Here is a 19,686-nt window from a genome sequence, read left to right as displayed (position 1 = left end):
TTTTTTTTTTTTTTTTTTGGTACCAGATATCGAACTCAGGTCCTTGCGCTTGCAAAGCAGGCGGCGGAACCACTGAGCTAAATCCCGGGCTCATCGTCTTGATAATAGGCATTCTGAAAAGTGTAAGATGGTACCTCATGGTTATTTTAATAGTTTTTCCCTTGTGATTGATGATGTTAGTACCTTTTCATATACCTGTTAGCCATTTTTATGTCTTCTTTGGAAAAGTGTCTGTTGGAACTTTACCCTTTTTTTAGTTCACTTGTTTGTTTTCCTTTTTTGGTATTGCAAATCAAACTCAGGGCCTTGCACTTGCCAGGCAGATGCAGCACTGTTGAGCTACATTCCCAGCAGTTATTTGTTTTTCAGCCATTGAGTTTTGACAATTCTGTATAAATTTTGGATATTAACCCCTAGATCTGTGGTTTCAGGTTTTTTTTTTTTTCATTTTTATTGATTGCTTCCTCTGCTGTGCACAACTTTTTTAGTTTGATTTAATCCTGTTCCTTTATTTTGCGTTTGTAGCTTCAGCTTTTGGTGTAATGTCCAAAATATCATTGCTAAGGCTAATGTTGAGCAGCTTTTCCTCTGTCCTTTACTAGGAATTTTATGGGTTCAGGCCTTACATTTAGGTCTTCATTCATTTTGGGCCAACTGTGCCTTCTGTATTTTCACAGATTGGCAGTTGGATATAAAGGCTTGATCAGATTCATGTTTGAGTTCTTTTTCTTCTTGATAAGATAACTTTATAGATGGTGCTGTTTTTCCATTTGGAATGCAACGTTTGCTGTCTCTATAATGTTGCAAACAGTGATTCTCGGTACATCACCTCGAATTCTGATTCTTTAATTCTCCTTTCTTCTCTATTGATTAACTTGAATAGTGCTATGGAAAGAAAATCTTTTCTACTACTGTGCTTGGTTTGTCACTGGTACAGTTACTATGTAAGAGACGGGACAAATACTTAATTCATTCCATTCATTCACCAGTTTTCAAACTAATGAGTTGGTTTCCTAGCATCTTTCAGTAGTAATAACTTGTTTTTGAGTGTAACAGGAAGTTCATGGATATAAAATATTTGATATTTCAACTCAATCATTTATTATTCTTTAGGATTTCCATAGATTTTGTTGCGGTCTTCTGTGGGGAGTGGATATGTGTCTAAGGAAATTTGTATATTTATTGAAAACAGGAGCTGGATTAATAAGGTAGAGAGGTGCTTTGTGATGGGACTTAAGAGGTTTTTACTAAAGTACCCTGTCATAATGTGCATCGTGTACTTATCCATGCATATGCTCACCCAGGGAGAATTGCCCTTTTAAATTTTGTATGAAAAAAATACACACATATATTAAAAAGCTTTATTATTTAAAAATGTTTTTGTAAGTAATTTATTTTGCTAGACCCATTTTAGTTTTATTGTTTTTGGTACTGGGGATCAAGCTCAGGACTTTGTCCTTGTAAGGCAAGCAGTGGAACCACTCAGCTAAATCCCTAGCCCCATTTTAAATTTTTTAAAAAAATTAATTTTATTGGTACACTTTAGGTATACATAATGATCACATTTATCATGGGAAATTTCTGTCTGTATGTAAATATTCTCTGATTCTTCCTCCCCCCACCCCTTTACCCACCTTCTTTACAAAAGCTTGGTTCTGTTTTTTCTGTCTATATTCTTTTTTTTTTCCTTTCCTTCCTTTCTCTCTCATTCCTCCCCTGTTTTTCATTCCCTTCAAACATTTTCTTATTTCCCATTATCCATTTTGATCCTTACTTACCTTTCTGGTTTCTCACACCAGAGAAACAATGTAATATTTAATTTATTTATTTTAAGAGTATGGTCTTGAGGTGCATCCATTTACCTAGAAATGTCTCAAGCTTATATCCTTTTTTATGGTAAAAGTAGTCCATTGTATTTTTAAAAATCACATCTTTATCCATTGATGGGCATTTGGGCTGTTTCAAAGATTTAGGTAATACAAATTGTACCTCTATAAACATGGTTGTGCATTATATCACTGTGGTATGATGTTTTTAATTTTTTCAGGTACAAAGAAAGGGAATAGCTGATTAAATGGAACCTCTACTTTTAGCTTTTTTTTTTTGGTACCAGGGATTGAACCTTGCATTTGCAAGGCAGGCAGCTTCACTACTGAGCTGAATCCCTGGCCCCTAGTTTTAGTTTTTTTGAGGAATCTCAGCACTGATTTTCACAGTTACTGCACCAGTACACATTCCCACCAACAGTGGAGAAGGGGTCCAGATCCTTTTCCCCACAGCCCCACCCAGCATTTGTTATTGGGTGATTTCTTGATAATAGATTTTCTTTCTGCAGTAAGACGAGATCTCAGTGTTCTTTTAATTTTTATGTCATGAATGACCAGTGAGTGATGTTGAATATTTTTTTGATATATTTATTAGCCATTTGTACTTCTTCATCTGAGAAATGTCTATTCATTTCAGACACCCATTTTTGTATTCAGTCTTTAAATTTGGGGGGGTCTGTTTTTTTTTTTTTAGTTCTTTATATATTCTAGATGGTCTTTTGTCTGAGGAACAACTGGCTAAAACATTTTTCCCACTCTGGTGGTTTCATCTGCCATGCAAAAGCTTTTTAGTAAAATGAGATCCCAGTTGTTGATTCTTTTTAATATTTCCTGTGTGATCGAAGTTTTTTTCAGAAAGTCTTTGCTACACCTATGTCTTCAAGAGTTCTACCTGTTCTATCTTCCAGCAGATTAAGTGTATCTGTTTTAATATTTAGATCTTTGATCCATTTTGATTTTAGTGTAGTGCATGGTGAGAAATATGGGTCTACACTTAATCTTCAACATGTGGAAAGCCAGTTTTTTCAGCAGCATTTATTAAAGAGGCTATCTTTCTTCCAGTGAAGGTGTTTGTCAAAGATAAAGTTACTGAATATGTTTGGAATTATTTCTGCATCTTTTAAATCTGTTCCATAGATTCTCTGATCAGTTTTTTTTTTTTGCCAGTACTGTGCAGGTTTTTTTTTTTTTTTTTTTCAATCACGGTAGCTTCATAGTATAATTTCAAGTCAGGGATTGTGATGCTCCCCGGCCTTGCCTTAATGTTGCCCAAAAGTACTTTTGCTATGTTTTTGTCTCTTCTGGTACCAAATGAATTTTAGGGTTGTTTTGTCTTGTCCTGTGACGTATGCTATTGGAATTTTGATCAGGATTGCATTAAATCTAATCATTTTGGAAGTATGGCCATTTATACTATATTGGTTCTTCCTGCCCAAGAACAGAATATCTTTCCATTTTCTGATATCTTTTTTTTTCAGAGTACTGTAGCTTTCCATCTAAAGGTCTTCAACTTCCTTTGTTAGATTGATTCCTAAGTATTTCTTTTTTTTTTTTTTTAATGCTATTGTGAAAGGTGTTTCCCTAATTTCTCCTCTCAGTGAGTTTGTTTTTTGTGTATAGGAATGCTATTGATTTTTGAGGGTTGATTTTGTATCCAGCTGTGCTATATCATTTGAGATCTATAAAAATAGCATTGCATCCTATTTTTACCAGACTAGATCAGTGCTCATTTCGGTAGCACATATATTTCCAGTCTAGAACACATTCATGAAAATTCACATCACAAAAGTAATTCTTGGGTCAAAATAGTAAGTTTATTCTTTCTACAAGTAATTTGGAAGGTTCTAAAAAGATCCCTCAGTAACTGTATTCTATTAATTACAGGGCACACAGGAAATTGAAATTAAAGATAAGCGTGAATAGAGGCCATGGGGATCCCATTTTATCTTAAAACTGCTCATAATACTTATAGGGATCTTAAGGACTGTAATTCTTATAAAGCACTTTTAGTTTCTTAGGGAAAATGCATTGTAAGATATTACAGTAATAAAGCTGGCTGATGCAGGAGGATTGCCATGAGTCTGTGGCCAGCCTGGACTACATAATGAGTTTAAGGGCAGCCTGAATGACATAACAAGACCGTGTGTGTGTGTGTGTGTGTGTAAAGATTAGGTATTAATTTGTACTGTATGATCCTGTTTATGTATCTTATGTTGAAACACGTTTGACCATTGTGTATGTTTGCTTGAAATGTTTTTTATATTCATCTTATAGTGGTGTCAGTAATAATTAATGCTACAAAGTGCACAAATTTTGCATTTTCTAAGAAATGCATGCTCTTTTTTCCAGGTAACAAATATACTCTAGAGACTCGACCCAACCAAGAAGGCATTGATGTAAGACAAGAGCTACTGAAATTCCATTCTACTTATTATTCATCCAACTTAATGGCTATTTGTGTTTTAGGTCGAGGTAAGAATTCTTTAAAATTTTTGTAGAATTGGGATTGGATTTTTTCCATTTTGAAATTTTTCAAAGTATTGGAAAAAGGGTATAAGATATACCTGCTTATATGTTCAGTGTTTTAAAAATGATCTACTTGTTGAATATATAGATGAGAATTTTATTTTTGACACATTGTTATTCCAGAAAGACATTGAGAGGACTTTAGGTGAAGATCTGAAAACATAAAAATTACTAGTAGGTGTTGTAACCATATAAAAGTAAGGGAAGGAAGCTTGAAGAAATATTAACATTTGAACTTGTAACAGTTTAAAGAACCATAAAATAAAAAAGATGATGATAACAAGTTTAAAACTTTGTTGTAAGCAATAAAGGGTTGATTTCAAAAATGTAAATTAACTAGTCACAGCCGGGCGTTTTGGCGCATGCCTGTAATCCCAGCACTTGGGAGGCTGAGGCAGGAGGCTTGCTGTGAGTTTGAGACCAGCCTGCGCTACATGATAGGTTCCAGGTCAGTCTCAACTACACAATGAGACCTTGTCTCAAAAAGCAAACAACAAAAAATTAACTAGTCACAATATATTGTTTTTCCTTGTTAAATTTATTTTTATTTTGCTTTAAGAAATACCCATTTTTGGATTGGGTTGCTTTTTTGTATTAGTGGTTATAGCAAAATCATCCCCTGGGGGGTTAGGGGGAAACATGATTTCAGCAAACATTTATCATTATTACTTATCCAATAAATGCCCATGTCTATTTGTCTATATTTGGTTGTCAAACTTTTGCAAATAAAATCCTTTATAAGGCTGGGTGTGCTGGCATACACGTGTAATCCCAGTACTTAGAAGGCTGGGGCAGGAGGATCACTGTGAGTTTGAGGCCAGCCTGAGCTACACAGCAAGATTCTGTCTTTAACCAAAAAAAAAAAAAAAAAAGGAGTATGTGAAGGTTAAAACCTAAAAGAACTTCACTTAAATAGCCATATACTTTTTTAACAAGTGAAAAATATTTTGAGTGATTGTGACATATTATGACATAGAAATATAAAATGTTAGGTCTTAGAAGAAACTTGTGATTGTCTTACCCAAGTTTCTTGTTTTATAGAACCTGGAGTCATTAGGCAGTTTGAGTAGTTAATTGTCATAATTAGTGAAGCTGGGATTAGATACAAAGTCCCCATTCCCCCAACTCCCTCACACCTAGGGTTCTTTTCACAGTTTTATGTTATTTTTCTACAAAACCAATCAGTTAAACTCTAACACTTGACTTTTTTGGTGGTGTTGTTTTGTTTTAATATTCTTTTTTTTGGTACTGGGGATTGAACTTGGGACCTTCTGCTTGCAAGGCAGACGGCAGAACACTGAGCTAATCCCTGAAGGATTTTATTTGCAAAAGTTTGCCAACCAAATATAGACAAATAGACATTGTCATCGTAGCTCTGTTTATGATGATAGAAAATGGAAATGACCTAAGCATCATATGTAGATAATATGAAATATCCACACATTGGAATTTTATGTGGCCATTAATGAAGGGGCAATCTGTATGTGCTGATACTAAAATATCTCGAAGCTCTATTAAGTGAAAACTACAGGCTATAAAATAATTCTAGGACCGGGGATTTAGCTCAGTGGTTCTGTCAACTGCCTCGCAAGCACAAGGATCTGAGTTCAATCCCCGGTACCAAACAAAACAATTTTATGCAGGGGATTTAGATTAGTGGCAATGCACGTGCCTCTTCACCCCAGCCCCCTGACACTTGACTTTTAGCAATACGCTCATACTGTTTCTAAAAGGTGAATGTTAATCTCTACTCATATTTTAGTATGTGCCTGTTAGGCATTAAAGAAGTCATTTTTCCCAATACAACTTAGTTCTCTATTATTGTTCCTAATGTTTAAGTTTATTATAAGATAATATTTGTGAAACAATATTAATACCATGAATATCTACATATTTAAATTTTGGTAGTATATAGAAATAAATATGGATGAAGTATAATCAGTAATGCTTAGCAGTTTTACAAGTTATATAAACACCAGAATTTAACTGATTTTTCTTTGTCAAAACTCTTAAACTCTGTGTTTTTCTTCTAAAAGCCTTGAGACTTTTGAGGAGATATAGTCTTTTTTTTTCCCCAGAGAGACAGAGGGAAGGGACTAAATAGTAACCAAGGTTACACCTTCATGACCCACTGAGACATACTGAAAGTGCATGTTACTAGTTCCCTTGGTGGCTCCCAAGCCAGCCAAATTGACACAACAAAACTTAATCACTGCAATCCAACCCTTATCAAGTTGACCCCCAATAAAGTCTTAAATACTACCTGTTCTTACTTAAGTTTTCACTGTCTGTTTTCTTGTAGAATCTTTAGATGACTTAACTAATCTGGTAGTAAAGTTATTTTCTGAAGTAGAGAATAAAGATGTCCCATTGCCAGAATTTCCTGAGCACCCATTTCAAGAAGAACATCTTAAAGTAAGTGCGTGTACTTGTGGTTTTTCTTTTAATTTATGGATGTGACATATTCACTTTATTATGAAATAGATGAAACTTTGGGGAGATGTCATTACTTATGTGGTTTTTAATATTTGGATATTAAATCAGTCAGGATAACCAAATCAGTTTTATGTTTATTGGGAACATGTATCATCAAATAATATCACCCTGTTCTGATCTTCATGCTAAAAATAGTTTTGGTCGCTATAGCCTTGGCAGATTATTGGAAGCTGTTATCTAGCACCAGAAGACAAGCATCCAAAACTATATAGATTCAGTGACTAGGGAAACAAACATGGACAGTTTACCCACTATAATGAAATTCCTCTAGGAGACAGCCTGATTCATTTATAAAGCTATTCTTTGTGTCTGGCAATTGATTTGCCCCTCGATTTGGGATTCTTGCATGAAAATCCATATTCCTCATAATTTGTGAATAATTTTAATCAGTAGGAATTCTACTTAGTAACTCTTTCATTATTACTTTTTTTCCCCAGCAACTTTATAAAGTAGTGCCCATTAAGGATATTAGGAATCTTTATGTGACATTTCCCATACCTGACCTTCAGAAGTATTACAAGTCAAATCCTGGTCATTATCTTGGTCATCTGATTGGGCATGAAGGTCCTGGAAGTCTGTTATCAGAACTTAAATCAAAGGGTAAGTTTTTGGGGCCGCATTTTCTGACTGTTGTACTCTGCCACATCTTTGACTGTGGCTCTCATTTTCTCCTGAATATTTTCCTGTAAAGGTACATTTTTAGACGAGATTGCTTTGGGTTAGTGAACTGAAGAGGTGATTGTTACAGTGTGCTGCTTTTGTATGTATGTGTTAACAGAGAGAAAACCTGGGGCCTTGTGAATGGTAGGCCAGGGCAGGCATTCTACCACTGAGCTATGATCCAAATCCTTTTTCTTTTTTTAAGTTCGTGTGTGTTTGTGATACATAATAGCCCCAGTCCTTTTTTAAAGTTTGTTTTGAGACATGATCTTACTAAATTGCCCAGGATGGCTTTAAACTTGGACTCTACTTGCTTCGTGAGCAGCTGGGATTATAGGTGTGCACTACTGTGACTGACTTCTTTAAAAATTATTTTGATTATTCTTCATTGTTTGTTTATTTGGGTTTTTGGAAACAGGGTCTCCCACTTTGTAGTTCAGGCTGGCCTCAAACTCACAGCAGTCCTTGCCTCAGCCTCCCGAGTCCTAGGATTATAGGCAAGTATCCTTCCCCCTGCCTTCAGTGTGGAGCAGTGAAATTTAGATGTAACAAAAGACATCATTGTGGGCTGGGTATGGTGGTGCATGCCTGTAATCCCAGCACTGGAAGGTTGAGGCAGTAGGATCACTATGAGTTCGAGACCAGCCTGGGCTACATAGTGAGTTCCAGGTCAGTCTCAACTACGTAGTGAGACCCTGTCTGAAAAAAACCAAAAAAAAAAAAAAAAAATCATTGTGAGAATTTTTCTGTTTTTGTTTCAGTTTTATGTTGCTGGGGATCAAACATAGAGCCTTGTACATGCTAGGCAAATGTTCTGCCTCACAGCTATTCCCAGCCATGTTTTAAATGAGGAGGTAAAAATATAAAAGCCACATTTGTTATTCTTTACTATCTCTGTGAAATGTCAGTACACGTTTTTGTTTTTGTTTTTTTGCCTTCTCTGATACCTCAGAACAGAAGGGAGTAAGATCTATTGATTTCGAGGGACCCTTCCATCTCATATTCTTTGCTTTAACATAACACTTAAGTATAAGGGCTGGGGATGTAGCTCAGTGGCACCACATCTGCCTGGCAAGTACCAAAAAAAAAAAAAAAAAAAAAAAAAAACCACTTAAGCGTAATAATCTCCCCTCAATAGGGAATGGATTTGAGGAATCTTTAGGAAAGCTTCCATCCTATAAAATCCTTTGTCTGAAACTATTCTTCTGAACTGATTTTTTTTTCCCCTCCTGCAAGAATTCCTTTCTAATCTGGAAAAGATAGTATGAATTTTTTTTTTTTTTTTTGAGACCAGGTCTCACTATGTAGTCCAGGCTGGCCTTGAACTAACTAGGTAACCTAGGCTGGCTTCAAACTCCCAGTGATCCTCCAGCCTCTCTAATACTAGGATTACAGATGTGTACCACCATGCCCGGCAGTAGTATACATTTGTAACTTCCTTGTCTTGAAAGAAACCACACATGCAATCACGTTGATTTTCTTTGAATGTTGCAGGCTGGGTAAATACCCTGGTTGGTGGACAAAAAGAAGGAGCCAGAGGTTTTATGTTTTTTATCATTAATGTGGACTTAACTGAGGAAGGATTACGTAAGTATTGAATGAACATTTTGCTTTTGAACAAAAATTGACTTCCTATAATTTTTCAAAGTTTCTTTATATTGTGGACCTATTTCATTTGAAGAGTTATAAGTACGTTTTATTTTATTTTACTTCACTTCACTTCACTTCAATGACAGGGTCTCGCCGTGTAGTTCAGGCTGGCCTTGAACTCATTATGTAGCCCTGGCTGGCCTCAAACTCACTGAGCTACATTCCTAGTCCTTTTTTTGACTTTTTCATTATGAGACAGGGTTTCATCCAGTTACTACATTGCCCAAACTGGGCTTGAATTTGCAGTCTTCCTGCCTCAGAGTAGTGGGATTAAAGATTATAAGCACTTTAATTTGTACAGTTTATCCATTGTATTTTTCATGTGTAATTTGGCCATTGTTTTATGGATGACTCCCCCTCTTAATTTTATGCCGTGCTTATAAAATGTGTACTTAGCTTTTCATTTGCTCATTTATTGCTCCAATATCCTGTCAGTCACATGTCTTGTGCTTAGAGGGCCATGTGTGGGACACCTAAAACCAGTCCCAAGTAGGTTCTAAGAGACCATCTTCCACTAATCTGACTGTACCTTAGAAGTGAGCTCCCTGCTTTGAAAGATTTGAAGACTGAATGCTTCTTAAGTGTGCCCCTTTCTTCCAGTACATGTTGAAGATATAATTTTGCACATGTTTCAATACATTCAGAAGTTGCGTGCAGAAGGACCTCAAGAATGGGTTTTCCAAGAGTGCAAGGTATTTTTTGTTCCACTAGAATTTTTCTTAAGGAATCTCTTTTTCAAAAACAGATATGTAAAATAATTTAAATTTAAGGCCCAGTTAAACTTTCAAAAGTTTTCTTTTTTTCCCTAATTAAAGTATAAAATTTTGCAAAGCATTATAGTATTAGTTAAGGCTTAGTTGTATTGTCCTGATTTACTACTTGGAGCACAAGTAAGGGTGAAGGCATAGTGTTGCCTGTTTTTAGGAGGAAAAATGAAAGAAAGTGGATTGATTTTCTATCCCATAGAAGAAAACCAACAGTTTCTTAAATTGATATTTTTACTTCTTCATGAAATCTATCATTTTCAGATCTGGTCATAAAAGTCTGTAGTAAACTCTCAAAGAAATAGTGAGTGGTTTTATGTAGGCTTGTGTTCTTAAAGTGACTTTATTATTGTATGTAAAGGAAAGCCTCTCTTTTTCTTTCATAAAACAAAAGGTATTTGTCATGCAAAATTTAAAAACTTTTAAAGGGTTTTTTAAAAATGAGGCCTATCAAGATTCTGAAATGCATTTTAGGTTGAAAATCATCCTCTTTAAATAGGTAATAGTTCAAAGATTGTGGTAATTTAATTTTGCTACAGTTCTTTTTATGGATCACCAAATTGTAATCTGTGGAATTGTTGGATCTTACAGGGTTCTTTTACACCATTTTTAAAATTTAATTTGTTGACTAATAGTTTCAAGAATTCAGCCAGTAGAATCATATTCTGTATTTGTTACTTATTTTCATTCAAAGTTATTTACCTACTTTACTTTGATTATAAGCCAGATTGATGGGTTGAATTTTATAAATATTAAGAAATTTTCTTGCCATGTTTTGTACATTTCTAAACCAAGGATAGTCACTTTTCAGAAAGTGCGATGAAGTTAAATATGGAATAAAATCACTTTAAAAATGTATTTTTAGGGCCAGAGATTTAGCTCAGTGGTGCTGCTATCTGCCTCAGAAGTGCAAGGCCCTAAGTTAGATCCCCAGAACAACAACAACAAAAAAAGCATTTCTAAATAATAGTTAACTCATGTCTAATTGAATTAATTTTCAATTTTAGGACTTGAATGCAGTTGCTTTTAGGTTTAAAGATAAAGAGAGGCCACGGGGCTATACATCTAAGATTGCAGGAATGCTGCATGTAAGTTTGTGGTTGTTTTGCTGGTTCTTATACATTATTAGTGTATAGAATATTTCATATTATACACTTTACTTTCAGTACTACAGAAATGGTAAAATTCAACACTACACAAATGATAAAATTTAGACTAGAGCAACTGGGCAAACTATGAGGATGAGATGCGTGAAATTTTAATTTTCTTCATCCTAAAAATTATCATCTGTAGTATTTTCATTATAGACGTTTTGCTTATTGCCTTAAAATATTTTTCAGTTCTACAATATGTCAAATGCTACCTTTGTGAAAGCTAAGCTTAAATCAGTTACTTTTCTCCATTTCTTTTGTTACCACCCTAGTCTGCGCTATCTCCCGTCATTTCTTTCCCAGACTACAATCATGGTCTCTTACCTGTATCCCTGTTTTCTATCTTGTCCCCCACTGAACTTTATTTTCCCACCTTTAGTTGTCTTTTCAAAACTAAAATCAGATTGCTCCATTCTTCTCTTTGAAATTGTTCAGTGGTTTGCCATCAGTCATATAAAATCCAAAATTTTCCTTGGCCTACAAAATAAATCAGTTCCAGCCTACTGTTGTGGCCACGTTCTGCATCCCACTCTCCAGTCTACTGCTCCCATTTCATTTTATCTAGACTGGCTTTCTGTCTACTTTTCAAGCATTAAGTATATTCTTCCCTTTCAGTGCCATTTGCTCTTTTCTCTACATGAAGCATTCTTCTGTCAGATCTTTGCATGGCTAGGTTTTCCTCATCATTTGAAAGTCCGCTCAGATATCTCCTGACAAAGAATTTCTGTGGCTTTTCAATTTAAAATAATGCTCCTGCCCCTTCCCCTTATTTGTTTATTTAATTTTACCTATCATTAAATTACAGTATTTGCTCCTTTATTGTCTCTCTCCATCTCAATTATAATAAATGCTTCTTGGAAACATTTACCATTGTTTCCACAGTTCCTAGAACAGTGGCTGGCTCAAGGTAGGTGTTCATTTAGTTTTTTTGAATTAATTAATCAATCTGTCTAGGCACATTGAAAGTTGTTTTTACGAAAAAGCATCTTCTATATTACTTTGGCAGATTAGATAAAAATGTAATCTGTTTCTTCCCATAACTTTTTTAGTGGTTGTGTGATTTCATTCACAGAAACTTGAGAGCAAATTCTGTTTTTAAAAATGCATATGTCTTGGGCTTAGCAAGCACAAGAACCTGGCAAACAAAATGTCCTGAATTTGATTCCTGGTACAAAAAAAACAAAACAAAACACTAAAAATGCATATGTCTTCTATAAAAAATTCAGTGTCAGCATTTCACTATCAAATTTTTTCATTGAAAATATTTAATTTTTTTACACTTTAAATTTACTTTTCTTTTGTATTAGTATATGTTTGAAGTACATATGTAATAATTGCATTCATTGTGGGGAGTTGGTACATGTATATAACATATCTTAAATTGTTTCTATTTTCTTCCCTCTCCCCATACTCAATTTAAAAATGTTTTTCCCGTACTTAATTTTTAACCAGAAACATTAACTGACATTTTCCTCCAAAGAAATATGATTTTGCTTTCTGTAATAAAAATATACTTGTAGATTAACAGTATTTCTGGCAGAATCATCACACAATATTAAAGTAGTTGAAGATGTGATAGGGCTTCAGATGTAACTCAGTGATAAAGCATTTGCCTGGCATATGGAAATCCCTTGATGTAATCCCCAGCATGGAAAAAGAAAGAAAGACAGAGAGAGACAGTGGGGGAGAAGGAAGAAGATTCAGGACTATAGAAATTTTTCAAATGGAGCAAAATTTCATAGAAGGATGAGGGGGTATAAAGTAATGGATTTAATATGTTAGAGATCTGTTTACTTTAGTAAACTAAACTATGCGCTATGGTAACCTTACAAATTTTATTTATTTATGTTTTCCTTTTTCAAAGTATTATCCCCTAGAAGAAGTACTCACAGCTGAATATTTACTGGAAGAATTTAGACCTGACTTAATAGAGATGGTTCTTGATAAGCTCAGACCAGAAAATGTCCGGTGAGTCACCTAGATTTTGATGTTACATGCTAGATTTTCAGTAATGCTTAGAACATTAGACATTGTGAATAAAATGCTTTGAAACTCTTCCCCAAGCATGGTTCCCAAAGTAGAGAATAACGTAATAAACCAACACCAGGCTTTGACATTCATTACATGGCTAGTCTTTTTACCTGTACCCATCCCTCTTTACTTATCTTCCCACTAGCCAAGATTATTTTGAGAGAATTACTCTTAAAGATGAAGACATTAAAAAAAAATCATTCATTGTCATGAATGAAATATAATAAATTGTTTTAACCTGGATTAATCTTTATTCAAGTGACCCAAGTATCACTTCACCTATCTGGCTTTTATAAGTAAGTGAAAGTACCCTCGCTCTTTTTTTTTTTTAAGTGGAAGTAAGGAATCCTGACTAACCAGTGGCTAAGAAATCAAAAACTCAAGCTCTGATAGTGGCAGAAATATTTTTGCTACAAGGAAGTCTTCCTCAAAGAGCTTGTAGCCACCATTTATTTCTGCCTTAAAATTAAATTTTACATGTATTTTCTAAAGTCAAGTGACAGAAATGACTTAGAGAAAAACCAAACCAAATTCAATCTCAGTTTCTCCTATATTCTCACTCAGTAATGTACTTCTGGTACCAAGTGGATAGGAGTTTTTCCCTCTCCCACCAAACAAGGTGTGCTGCAGCAGTGGGCCCCAACTGGTATCCTCTAATCCAGGGTAGCAGTTACACTTACTTCTACCTGAAAGTAGGCTTTGGCTGTTTTATATAATGATAGAATGTTTGAGTGAGTACAGATGATTATCAAACTTTTGAAATTTTTAAGGTGTAATAAAATGCCTTGGTTTTGAAGTTTAACATTACATTACAGATCAAAATGTAGAAAATTTTCCCCAATGATAATAACTGCTGACATTGTGTAGAAGTTAAATTTCTGGTTTCATGTGCCTGTCACAACAGGTTACAGTACATCTCCCATTCAGTCTCACTGACAGTATTTTAAATCTATACGTAGTTGTGTTGCCTAATCCTTAATTACTCAAGACTTGATTATTCTACAGAACTAGTAGAAGTTACCAGTAGCTAAAGGTCGATGAGCTTATTCTGTTATGTCAGTGCTCTTTTTCACCTCTAGATAATTTAAACACTAAGGAATTTGAGTGATCAAGAGCTCTTTCCTGTTCTGGTCAGTGAACAACAGAGAAAGCTGAAGTTTAAAAACTTGAATAAATCAAGTGCATATCTAAAGTACCCTTGGTAGAGACGGGCTATATAATCTGTATAATTTAAATGGTTTAAAGTGATACATACATGCATAGATCACTTGGTTATATATGTAGAAAATCCTAAAGAAGCCACCCCAACTTCACAAAATCAATAACTAATAAGTGAATTCAGCAGTCAGAGCATATGAGGTCAGTATACCAACATCAATTTCATTTTAGTATATAGCAACAAATAATGGAAAATTAGCTGAGCGTAGTGGCACATACCTGTGATCCCAATAGAGGCTGAAGCAAGAGGATCACCATGGTTCAAGGCCAACCTGGATTACATTGTGAGTTCAAGGTGTGGTGGCACACTCCTATAATCCCAGTACTCAGGAGGCTGAGACAGGAGGATTGCCACAAGTTCAAGGCCAGCCTGAGCTACATAGTGAATTCAAGGCTAGCCTGAACTGCATAGTGAGACCGTGTCACAAAAGCACAAACAAACAAAAAGGAAATTATTGGACTTGAAATTATTAGTGTCAGTTTTTTCAAGTCTGATTCATGAACTGTGTGTAGCCACAACCAAAATCTTGGTAGGTCTTTTGTTTTGCTTTGCTTTGTTTTTTAAGAAATTGATAAGCTGATTCCAAAATTTATATGCATATGTAAAGGACTTAGATATTCGGCGGGGGGGGGGAGTGGTGGGGGGGAGTTGGAGAATATAAACTATTGGATTTGAGGACTCATTATAAAGTGATAGTAATTAAGGCAGTGTAGTAGCAGCAGAAGGATAGACAAAGAAGTTGTTGAAATTGAATAGAGTGCAGAAATAGTTCCACACATGTATGGTCAATTGATTTGTTTAAATTCTAGGAAAAAACATATAGCATAAAATTTATCTTCTTAACTGTTTTCAGGTATATAATTCAGTGGTGTTAAGTGTATTCACGCTGTTGTAAAACAGATTTCCAGATTTTTTTTCATCTTGCAAAACTGAAAGTCTGTGTCTATTAATAATGACCTCCCCTTTCCCCCCTCCTACTTGTAGCCACCATTATACTTTCTGTTTTTATGATTAAAGCTACCTAATATAATTTATGTAAGTGGAATTAATCCACTATTTGCCTTTTTTTGTGCCTAGTTTATTTTTACTTAATGTCCTCAATATTTGTCTATAATATATCTTGTGATAGGATTCCTTTCCCTTTTAAGGCTGATTAATGTTCCATTGTATGTATTTATCACGTTTGCCTTATCCACCAATCAATTTATCAGCTGACTTTTTTTGGGTTTTTTGTTTGTCTGTTCATTTGTTTGTATTGAGACAGAGTGTTGCTATGTAGTTCAGGTTGGCTTTGAATTTAATATATAGCCCAGGCTGGCCTTGAACTTATGGTGATCTTATTGCCTCAGCCTCCAGAGTGCTGGGATTACAGGCATGTGCCACCACACCCGGCTATCAGTTGACTTTTTGACAAAGGCAGCAACAAAATCAAATTGAGATAACAAAGTTTTTTTATCCCTCCCAGGTTTTTATACACATATCTTTTACATCAAACAGATACAGAAGTCTAAACATATTGCCCTGTGCTAGAATTTCACCCAGTCATTAATAATAAATTCATTTATCATCACATGGTGTGGCCATGTCCCTCTGGATGAGGCCACCCAGATTTTTAGGGTCCCATTCAGTCTTGATGGGTTCTAAAAGCAAGAATGGTCTTAGCAGACATGTATCTTCACCCTTTCAAGCACCTGGCATAATAGAGCTTAGATGCAAGGTTGTCTCTTGTTCTGAGCTTCTTTTGAAGTGTAAAAAATATAGAATTACATAGATATGGAACCAGTGGGCTATTCTGACCAGTAGGCAGTATGATAGTATTGACTGCTAGCCCTAACTTTACTGAATAGGGTGAAGGCACAAATTTATTCCATTGTACCTTTAGAAATTCTGACATAAAGATTTCACTTAACGGTATAGTAACTGTTTCTTGCTTAGGACTCATCCCTTCCTCCAGCACTTGAAGTTGTAACCCTGATCCTTTGACCAATGTATCGGGTGTGGGGATGGGAAAATTGAGGTAATGCGAAGGGGAGAAAGTTGTTATACCCAGTATATTCTTAGGAAGAATCGCGTGGTCGTACCAGAATCTTTCACCTTCCCTCTTCGCCAGATCTATTAGACACACGGAGGGATATCTAGCAATGAGGACGCTTCTTTAGTCCTAGTGATGCTAAGTGAGCACACACTCATGAAGGACATAAGCAAGCCCTGCAGGCTCACATCTCCCCTCATTTTAGGCAACCAGTCTTTCAGTTGCCTATCCTACCTTTCTGTCTTTTGCTCTGAGAAGGATATATCTCTGTCTTTGTGAGACTGTGGTCTGTACAGTGTATTTGTCTTGGTCTGAACAAATGATCTTCAGCCATCCAAATTCATGCACTATCTCTTGTTCTGGTTTTTCTCCAGCACTGAGCACTTGTATGTCCTACTGGGTAATCAGAGCACAGTCTAGAATCGGTGTTTATTCTCTTCAGACCCATTTGTAGCCCCTCAGGTCTATCAACATCAGTCTCACCTGCCAGCCGTGTTGGGGCCTTCCCATGAGGGAGTCTGCCACGCAGCCATTAGCAGTCTTGATCTGCTGATGGAATAGTTCTTTTTGGCGTTATGTGCCTCAGAAGGTGCAAGAGGAAGATATCCAGATCCAGCCATCTCTGCATTGCTGCAGTGTCCCCATGTTCATTCACTTTGTGGACCCTGGTGGCCATCCTAAGCTGGCATACAGGAATATTTGCTTGTCAGTTCCGGTCACCTTCCAAACCTGAAAGGAACTTCAAAGGAATTCTTGTGATGTACATCAACATGTCCTACTTTAATACACCCCTCAAGTTTCCACAGGGCTGTAACCTGTTTGATACACCTTTAATAGTCTAGGTTTCCATTGCCTTTCTCTCTGACCATTTGGCCAAGCCATTGGCCACTGTCTATAAATAGTAGTAAAAACTCAAACATAGAGTCCTTTATTGATGTTTAATTCTTTAAGAATTCTGACATAGAGATTTCCTCAGTAAGATAATGCAGTTCAGCCTACTGAGCTGATTTGTTTTTGTAAGTCTATATTTTTGTGGTTTTTTCTTTTTCTTTTTCTTTTTTTTTTTTTTTTTGGTTTTTTTTTTTTTTTTTTTTTTTTTTTTTTTTTGGTATCAGGGATTGAACTCGGGACTTTGCACTTGCAAGGCAGGCAGCAGAACTACTGAGCTAAATCCCTGGCCCATGAGCTGATTTGTTTTTTAATCAATTAGTGTGACATGGTTCTATATCTATATAATTCTGTACTTTCTACATTTAGGTAGTTAGGTGTTCTGAAGAAAAAGAATCAATAGGAATTCTGTTGAATTTCATTATATACTTTCTAAAAACAAAACTTCCAACATAAGAAGGTGGAGTTTTATACTCACTAATAGAAATTGTTGGACAATCCTTAAGGCACCTTCCCGTGACTAGTTTTGTAATTTTATCTCCTACTGCTCATGAGATTTTTGATAGGTCAGTTTTTTTTTCAATCAATATTTATTGAATAACACATGTGACACCTGAGCTTACAGTCCTGCAGGGAGGACTTGTGAGAAGTTAACTTTTTATAATGTTATGAGTACTGGTTCTCATTTAATTTGCTTAAACGTTGCCTATCTGCAAAATGGGGACAGTAATTTGTGTGATGCAGAACAATTTAGCAAAATTGAAAGGTATGCAAACACAAGGTAATGCTGTTTAAGATTATATCATTGGAGCTGAGTCTGGTGGTGCACACTTGTAATCCCTGTGCTCAGGAGTCTGAGGCAGGAGGATTACCCTGAGTTTGAGGGCAGCCTGGGCTACATAGTGAGTTCAAGGCCAACCTGAACTACATAGCAAGACCCTGTCTCAAATAACAACAACAATATATGTTCGCGCGTGCGCGCATCTGTGTGTGTGTGTGTATAATTGAATAAAGATTTGCTTTTTTACAAGAAAATTCTTCATTTTGTGGGCACTGGGAATTAAACCCAGAGCCTTTTGCGTGTCAGGCACTGAGCTACACCCCTCAGCCACTGAGCAGTCATGATTTAAACTAGTTCTTCTCTAGGTTAGTGGCTGCAAACCTATGGCATGCGTGCCACAGCAGACTACTTGTATCATTGAAAGCTTTAAAAGGTTTGCCACTGCTCTAGACCAACACTTTGTAAAAAATGAAATTTGTTGGTACATATATTTTCCTTTTTCTCCCCCCACCCTTTCTGATTGCACCCAAGGCCTCGTACCGACTAGGCAAGCACTCTGTCCATGACCTATACTCCCAATCACTTCCCTGATTCTTTCTCACTTAGTTCTTTACTTTAGGAAACATTTTTTCAAAATTTTCATGAACCTCAGCTTCGTCAGCACCTAAGCCCTCCTGGCACTCTTCTTCTAAGTTTGAGTTTATCACTAGATGTGTTGGTTTGGATTTTGTTACCTTTTTTCTTCTTTGTGCACCCACCCCCACCCTGTACCGCGGCCTTCACACTGAGCTACGTCACCACCCCCTTTATGGTTCGATTTTGAGACAGAGTCTCAGGAAGTTGCCTAGGCGAGGTTCAGATTTGCAGTCCTCCTCCTGCCATAGACTCCAGGACTACTGGGGTCACAGGTGTGCACCCCCTTGCTGGCTTGTGTGTGTTTTCTAAACACCTAACTCAAGGGGTGGCTCGGTGGTAGAGCCCCTGCCTAACACATGCAGGGCCCTAGGTTTGATCCTCCGGACCACAAATGTTTTTAAAATCTAACTTGAAATGATTTTCTAGAATTCGACTACTAGAAGAATAAAGTTTATCTAATTTGAATCTGTATTTTAAAAGCAATGAAATCGAAGCCCGAGATTTATATCTTAACCATAATTTTGGCAAAACTTCATAGAAAATAAGTCACTGTCCATCAGAAGCAAGTGACTGGTTGCCAGGTGTGTGCCCTTTCCACTAATTGTGTTTGAACTCATCACAGTTATCTATGAGGCCTCTTCTCATTCTTTGGCCATCCTCCTCCTTTTCTCTTAGTGACTATTTGAAAAAATCTCAAGAAGTCACTCTTTGGGAATCATACTGCCTTTAAATTTCTGTCTGTAGTCAGCAGACCTTTTGTTGCCATATGGGTCCTGTCCAGCTCCTCCAGTGCTGCTTTCCTTCTGAACGTGTTTAAATGGGAGTTGAAGTCAACAGTCAGCATTCATTATAACCGGCTGTTACCTTTGCTCACTACTTAAGCTTCATTATGAAAAAGAAAAGGTCTTTTTATCTCCTCTTTCTAAGGGTCACATTAGTTCTCTCCACCTCTGTCTTTAAGAAAACTCTATTGTCAAAGCAATTTTTGGGTTTTTTTTTTTTTTTTTTTTTTTTTTTTTTTTTTTT

At 36.0% G+C, this 19,686-nt stretch overlaps 1 protein-coding gene across 3 annotated transcripts in view; it reads left to right on the top strand.

The window, feature by feature from the left end:
- Positions 1-19,686, top strand: part of Ide (insulin degrading enzyme) — an 87,848-nt gene that overhangs the window by 30,618 nt on the left and 37,544 nt on the right. For all 3 annotated transcript variants that reach the window (XM_019208671.2, XM_019208670.2, XM_010632098.3), the window contains exons 5-11: positions 4,176-4,298; positions 6,655-6,767; positions 7,286-7,448; positions 9,003-9,095; positions 9,759-9,850; positions 10,930-11,010; positions 12,938-13,041. In XM_019208671.2, coding sequence (XP_019064216.1) covers positions 4,176-4,298; positions 6,655-6,767; positions 7,286-7,448; positions 9,003-9,095; positions 9,759-9,850; positions 10,930-11,010; positions 12,938-13,041 — 769 coding nt within the window. The remainder of the gene's footprint in view (positions 1-4,175; positions 4,299-6,654; positions 6,768-7,285; positions 7,449-9,002; positions 9,096-9,758; positions 9,851-10,929; positions 11,011-12,937; positions 13,042-19,686) is intronic.

Source organism: Fukomys damarensis, unplaced genomic scaffold, assembly GCF_012274545.1.
Source record: "Fukomys damarensis isolate Sample0158 unplaced genomic scaffold, DMR_v1.0_HiC HiC_scaffold_20, whole genome shotgun sequence".
In the NCBI taxonomy this organism is placed as follows: Eukaryota; Metazoa; Chordata; class Mammalia; order Rodentia; family Bathyergidae; genus Fukomys; species Fukomys damarensis.
Note: the sequence above shows the minus strand (reverse complement) of the source record. Positions and strands in the feature narration are given on the sequence as shown.